This window comes from Muntiacus reevesi, chromosome 1, assembly GCF_963930625.1.
Source record: "Muntiacus reevesi chromosome 1, mMunRee1.1, whole genome shotgun sequence".
NCBI lineage: Eukaryota > Metazoa > Chordata > Mammalia > Artiodactyla > Cervidae > Muntiacus > Muntiacus reevesi.
Window position 1 is genome coordinate 58,626,411 of NC_089249.1, and position 7,287 is coordinate 58,633,697.

Here is a 7,287-nt window from a genome sequence, read left to right on the forward strand (position 1 = left end):
CCAAAATATCTGGGCCTTTCCCACTCCTGCTGTCTCCCGAGTGTACAGCGGAATTTTCCAGACACTACATGATGGGTGATCTTGCAAAACATGAAGAGCAGGGGCAGGTCAGAGGCCCCAGCTGTCTCCCATTAAGCCAGACATGAAAGAAATTTGCAAAACCATGGAAGAGTTTAGTGAAAACTGCCCCCCACCCTTTTTTTTAAGAAAACAGTTTTCTTTAAAATATGCTATTTATATTGTCAGGTAAAGAGTTTATCTTCTAAATAGCATTCAGAAACATTCTCCATCTTAATTTGCAATATGGTAAATACGGATAAACAAAACCTTCATTAGAAGCTCTCTGGGGTCCTAAAGGATTTTGAATGGTGTGAAGGGATTCTGGGGCCAGAAGGCCTGTGTGCAGTCCTGGGTCTGTAAGTGCTTCGGTGGGGTCCCAGCACTCGGCACATCCATCCGTGTAATAGCCCCACAAACGTTTATGGCGTCCCTACTGTGTGTCCTGACAGTTAGAGGTGCAGTGATACAGCCATGCACAAAAGGGACAAATACAAGCGCCTGCATGTGTTAGTCTGGTGGGCACAGGGCCCAGGGAAGGGACGGACTGGCTATGTATCAGGTTAAAATTTCAGTCATAAAAAGCTGGAAACACGAGCAGCGAGTAGGACACACAACGGGTTAATATCTTTAATATGCAATGAGTTCATACAAATTTATCAAACCCCAGGAGGTAAGAGCAGAGGACACGACAACGCACAAAAGAAATACAACTGCTTAACGTGAAAAGATGTTCTAGTTTGCCAGAAATTAAAAAAAAAAAAAGAAAGAAAGAAATGCAAACAAAACTACAACGCTATTTTCCCATGACCAGATTAGCAAACATTTAACCAGGTGAGAACACTTAATGCAGGCAAGATGGTAGACGGGCACATTTATCCTTGCCAGTGGCCGTGTACATGGACACAAACATTTCTGGAAACCGTCTGTCAATACGTAATCAGAGCCTTGAAGGTTTTCATATTCTTTAACGCCATCATCCCACCTCTGAGGATCTACCCTAAGGAAATAACTTCAATTGGAGAAAGCTTTATGCACAAAGGTAGTCATCGATTTCCAATGGTGAAAGACCAGTAAGAACATTGGTGATCCACCACTGGCACTGCCTGACGGCAGAGTGCGCAGCCATCTCAAAATGAAAATGAGAAAGATGCCTAAGAGGTAAGTGAGGACGGGGCTACACGGCACCGTGTTACGGAGGGCAGCATCCCAATGTTAAAACAAGAGCAGAGGAACCATGACTGGGGTGAGCGGAGACTGGAAGGAGAAACACCAAAATGTTAAAATTGTACATCTTTCTACTCCTCTATTTTCCAAAATTTCTATGACGTGTAGGTTGACTTTGATAATGAAAAGAACTAGTATGTGGTCACTTATGAAAAGGAGTTCGTGATGCTGCAGTGAGGGGCTAGCGGTACCCCCACCTCATCTGCTGCGTCTGTGCTACGCCCACCACCACTCAACACAGGGACCCCCATGACTACACCGGAGTCATCAGCTCTGTCCACCCGCGGTGGGTGATGGGATTTCCCTAAACGCCAACCCTCTTCCTACACGGCCAAGCTTTCGCTGCCTTCTCCAGAGTCCAGCTGTGTCTTCATCTCTAAGCCCCTAACCTAGAGCTTCTCAAGTAGAGGAGATCCAGGCTTCCCGCTCTGGCTGCACGATGGACAGGACCTCTGCTAAGTTCTCTCCCTCTTCCCACCCAAACTCCAGCCCTGGAAGCTGGACGGGGCATGTGCACTCTTACACACTCACAGGACTGCTCCCTTAAAGTAATCTAAGCACTTGCCTGGCCCTCCCCTATCAGTTTGTTCTCCTAAAGGCTGGAATCGTAGTCCAGCAGGTGGTTCTGTCCCTCTTGACAACAGAAGCTTGCACATCAGAAAAGGCTTACCTGCATCTTCACATGGCACTTTTGGGCTCTGTGTCACGACTCACTCATTATATACTCACCTCGGACCAGGGACACGAGTCTTAGTGTCTTCCCAGAAGCCACCGAAATGCTCTAGGACATTAAATTAATCCCAAGGTCGCACAACAGAGCAGGACAGAGGTCACCCCTTCTAACTCTAAAGAGCTCGAGTGAGGCCCTGCTACGCCATGAAGCTTCCTTACCAGAAGGGGCACCGTGGAGACCAAGGAACAGTCAGAAGGTGGTCCAAGTAACGTGAACACCATGAAAAACATAAACCTTCCCTCACATGCACGGTTTAACACTACTAACTGCCTGTCCCTTTTATAAATCAACATCTGTTCTCTTAAATTTAGAGAAATTATAACCCCCAAATATGTACAGAGCAGCTCTTCCCCGCCGCTGCCTTCTCCAGCTTGAGCCTCTCAGCCACGTGTTCTCCCTCTGGCTGCATGGAGCGTGGGTGTCCTCTCCAGCTGGGGACGAGGGTGTCTTCCACGAGAACCACCGGGGGCTCCCACCGCAGGCCTTCTTCCAAATCCAACCCCGGGCCTCACATCCACTCCGGTTTCCGAGGTTGCAGGAGGCAATCAAGAAGGCCACGGACGTCCAACAGCACCAGTCCCCAACCTGTAACCATGAGCACTAACGGGCAAAACCCAGCCACATCACCAAGCCAAGCGAAGCCGGGGCAGCAGCCGGGGCTGGGCACGACGACCCACATGCAGGGGGCTGGCCTCAGCCTAGTGAGGAGCAGCAGCTGAAACAAGGCGCGATGCAAACGTGGCAGGACTTCTGAACACCACCTGGGCAGACCCCGAGGTTGGCAAGCAGTTCCTGCCCTGCTCCCGGGCTGGGTCTCCTGCCTCGGCCGGCCCGGGCCACGTGGAAACCTTCAAGGTGTCAGCTAGCCCTGCAGGCCCCCTCTCCCGTGGGTGTCACGGTGCCCCTTCAGTGGTGGGGTCCTCTACTTGGCAGACAGGCAGAGAAGAGAGCAGGAACTGCAAGTGGTCTGTGCACCCCCCCACCGGAGGGCCCACATCCCCCGCAAGAGTGGCCCCCCTGTGTGTCTCCCCCACTTCAAGCTTAATGAGCACCATGGTCCCGCCTGAACAGTCTGGCTGGAATCTAGAGGGGTCTGAAACCTGTGTTCAGGCAGTGGTTCAGCAGGGCAACCGGGCTAACAGAGTTTACGATGAGGGGGCGGCAGTGGTCCACGAACCTCAGGAGCCACTGAACCACCTTGACCTTGCAGACAGTGGACTTTCAGGAACACAGTCACACTCCCCAGCATCATCAACTTGCTCAGAAGGAGGTCATGGTCCTAGGAGACAACCTCTGGAGGTCCCAAGATGCAGGCTTATAAGGGATGGCACAGAGGTTATCCTCCTGCAGTCAGGCCGGGACCGATAAACCCAGGGAAGGATGGCCCATTTCCCCACAGCCTGGGGGGAGGGCGTCATTGGTATCAAATACGGCAGGAGCAACCCAGGTCAAAGGGCCTGGCCAAGCCTCATTTAGAAAGTGACTCTGGGCGTCCCCAGGAGGAAGCACAAGGCCGCCCACCACCCAGAGGCACGGCTCTCTCTCAGAACCAGGACCTGAGCACCAGCCCTGCCCTGGCACCACCTCAGGACCTGGGCAGAAGGCTGCTCTTTTCCTTTGCAAATGTCAGCATGGCCCCGACTGGGGCCAGACGGGCAGACACCCCCTCGCCTTAAGGGCTCCGTGATGTGTCCAGGGGAGCTGGGCTCCAGCCCTGAGTCCCGGTTTTCTGGGACGGAGGCTGGACGTCTGATGGACGGCCCAGGCCTGGGGAGGGCATGCTACCTAGAGACCGTGTGTGTGGCCCCAGGAGCTGAGGTGAAGGCCACATGCCCCTGTGTGGAGAAGGGAACAGGTCTCAAGCCAGACAGGCCCACCTCCACATGCGGGGGGCAGAGAGGAGAGGGGGCTGCACCACCACTGAATCCCACAGGGGACCAGGGCAGCAGAGTGAGCCTCTAGAGCCCACCCCTCAGCCTGCAGGGGGGCCTCAGGCACAGATGGACACGTATGTGGAACTGCCCAGTGATTCCAGTTGCACTGACCTTCTGAGCAGGCGAGTTCCAGATTCCCTCCAATCCTGGTGCTATCAGAACACTGGCAGCTAAAGCCAGGCACTGAGGGGGTGTGGCCTCTGGGGGCGCTCCCCTAAGGCTGCACTATCCACCTTCCCAGGGGCAGCAATGGAGCACACTGACGGCCTACTCCCGTGCAGAGTGAAGCTGGCCCCCCGAGAACCCTGGAAACACACTCCCGACCATGATCACTGGGACACTGACAGCAGAGATGAGGCCCCTACCTGCTACACTGGGCCCTGGAGGGGCTGGCAGGACTCCAGACTCCCCTCTCCAGGTCAAGCCACCTGCCTGGTCAAAGAGGCTTCTTTTTGGCACCAGCAAGCTCATCACTGAGAACAGGGCGACGAGGTGGGGAACTGCCCCGGGGCCTGCAGAGGGTGGGGGAGCTGCATCCGTGAACCTGGTCAGGCTGGGGAAAACGTCAGCCCAGATGGTCCCAAGTGTATTGTGAGTGAGCCTGACCAAGCAGCAGAGCTGAGGCCACTAGAAGAGCTGGAATTGCAAGCGAAAGAAGGGAAACATGCAGTGGAGGTCCCAAGCAAGCACGTGATACCAGGAAGCAAGGCGGGTCACAGGACGCCCCAAAGTGATGACGGGAGATGTCCTCATGGAACAGGTCTGCAGAGGCAGGAAGGGACGTCTTCAAGCAAAGTGATGCTGTGGTATGGACATTTCTTCTACGCAGCAAAGGGGGTATGCTACCTGGATGGCTGCAGATGTGACCAGGATGATAGCTGATTCCTAAAGGTTCCGAGCTCGGGTGGGCAGGGACGGGGCTGGACTGGTCCCATTGGAGGCTGGGTGCACCGGGCAGGGCGCTGTGCCGGTGGCGGCCAGCTGGCGGCAGAGGGTCTGTCGTTCCCGCATGGCTCGATTGGAGGCCGAAGTTTTTCTGATCTGCGCGCGCCGGGCGTGCCGCAGCGGAGACTTGTAGGTTCTCCGCAACTCGGCCAGGAATCCCTGATAGTTGTTTCGCAAGGGGCTGTCTGGTTGCATGTGGGGGATTGCCCACTTCTCGGCCTCCCCGGTGAGCCGGGACACCAGGAACGCCACTCGTTCAGCCTCCCCCGGGAAGCGGGAGGCCTGGAAGATCATGAATCTGTCCATCTGCATCAAGAAGCCCGCCAGCTGGCCGGGGTCTCCAGAAAAGGGCTCTGGCAGCGAGGTCGGAGGCGTGGTCATCGGCCGGGTCCCATTGGAAGTAATGGCCGAGATGGGTGGGGTGATCTGCAGCGCCCCGGGAATCCGAGCCCGGGTGCGCAACAGGGTCAGCTCCGCCATCACGCTCTCCAGCATGTTGGTGAGGTTGGCCTTCTCTGCGCGAAGGGTAGAGGCCTCGCGCCTGAGCGCCGAGTTGGTGAGGCGCAACGAGGTCAGGGTGTCGATGACGTCGTCCATAGGGGCACTAGTAGAAGCTGCAGAAGCTGGGGTTTCAGCTTTTGAGGTCTGGGGTTGGACCATATTGGCCAGAGATCAGTCAAAGGCTAAGCCTGACAAAAGTGGAGAAGGTGGTGGTGACGGCGGGTTGGGGTTGGGTTTGGGTAACCCAGAACCTGAGCACCTGTGATGCTATAATTGGGTAGACCCAGAGAGCAATCGGGTTAGGCTTGGGGTTCAAGACTCAAGCGTGGCCGAGAAGACCCAACAAGAGTGCAGGGCAGACGGACCCTGAGATGCGCACAGCCCCGGGACAGGCAGGGGGTGCAGGCCCTCGCGGATCCTGAGCTCCGGATGTCGCTCCTGAATCGCCGCGCTCACAAGGCCACAGCGGGCTGCAGGGCCCTGAAGGATGAAAACACGGTTTTTAAAAAAAAGGTTTCGACTGCGGAAAGGGGGGCTGAAAGGAGGGAGGCGGCGTGGGAGGGGCAGAGGGCGGGCGGCGAGGCGGGCGCCCCCCCTGCCAGAGGACAGGCGCCCACATGGGTCAGAACAAAGGAAAGAAGCTCTCGCGGCGCGGCGCCGGGGGTCAAGGGCGTGCGGCGGGCGCCTACCTGGGTCTCCGCGGCTTCCCCCGCGGCTCCGTCTGCCCGGGCCGGCCGCCACCAAGATGGCCAGATCGCCGGGATGCGGGCTGGCCGATGAGTCACGGCGGCGGCGGCCCGCCGGAACTGCTTCCCGGTCAGGTCAGGTCGAGGCGGCGGCGGAAGGCGGGCGCGGGCAGCTTCTGGCGGGAGCACGAGCCAGGCTGGGACCGAGGCCCCGGTCGTGGCCCAGGGCCGGTCGCGGCGCGGGCGGGGAGCTGGCACCGCGGAGGTGTGGGCGGCAGGCAGGCCTAGCGGGGGGTCCCCGCTGGTTGCCATGGAGACCACCAGCTCCCGCGCGAGCCGAGGCCCGCCCCGGAAGGGACGTAAGGCCCACGTGCCTTTCCTCAGCAGCCAATCAGTGGTGAGCGTGGCTACTGACGTTTTGTTGTTAGGAGCGGTGTCTTCCTTTCTTTGAAATTCTACGTAAGACTGCTAGTAAAGCTGTGTGTGCATAGGTTGTATTTATTCTTTTAAATGAAACTTGCTTTTAATATATATATTCTTTTAATTCAGCCGAGAGTTTTGATGAATTATTGTTCCTATGTGTAGCCAGGTGAAAAGTAAATGATATACACCAATGAAGTACATTGTCCTGTTGACTTTTATATAAAAAAGTGGCCTGCTGTTTTTGGAGTGATGAAAGAGCACTGTTGGACAAATTTGTACTTGCCTTTTGTTTTGTACTAACTTCAAGCAAATTCAGTGTAGTATAGATCCATTGTAGAAAATCTTGATATCAAAGAAGTCTTTTGAGAAAGTCTATAGCTCTCTGAGTCCCTCCACCTGAGAGAAGAAATAGTAATATTTTTGTAGCTCCATCAAGTCGTTTTCTAAGATAAATAGTATATTATAAAACATTAGTAATTATTGTGTCTTCTGAACTGTTTTGCGACCTTAATAGCACACTGAATTTTGAACACTTTTCATTAAAAAGCATAGTTTTCAACTACTGCCTATGTTCCAATGAAACAATGTACCCAGTTTATTCAATAGACCCCTTTTTGAGAGTTCTCTGTCTTATTTTCCATGTGGAAGTTTTATAAACCATGCTTGTATGTGAACCCCAGCCATTTTCTCTGCCAGTTTCACCAGGGTAATTGTCAAGGAGGGACAATACTGGGCCAAAGTGGATGAGCTATTTGACTCACTTCACTGGATGCCTTTGGGG

At 54.8% G+C, this 7,287-nt stretch overlaps 1 protein-coding gene across 1 annotated transcript; it reads right to left on the bottom strand.

Annotated features, from left to right (window-relative positions):
* Positions 1-673: 673 nt before the first annotated feature.
* On the bottom strand, positions 674-6,421 carry RTL6 (retrotransposon Gag like 6). The gene is made up of 2 exons (XM_065945179.1): positions 6,087-6,421; positions 674-5,877 (listed from the first exon to the last, which is right to left on the bottom strand). Exon 2 carries the CDS (start codon positions 5,554-5,556, stop codon positions 4,837-4,839), a length of 720 nt encoding a protein of 239 aa, XP_065801251.1. The 5' UTR covers positions 5,557-5,877; positions 6,087-6,421; the 3' UTR covers positions 674-4,836.
* Positions 6,422-7,287: the final 866 nt, after the last annotated feature.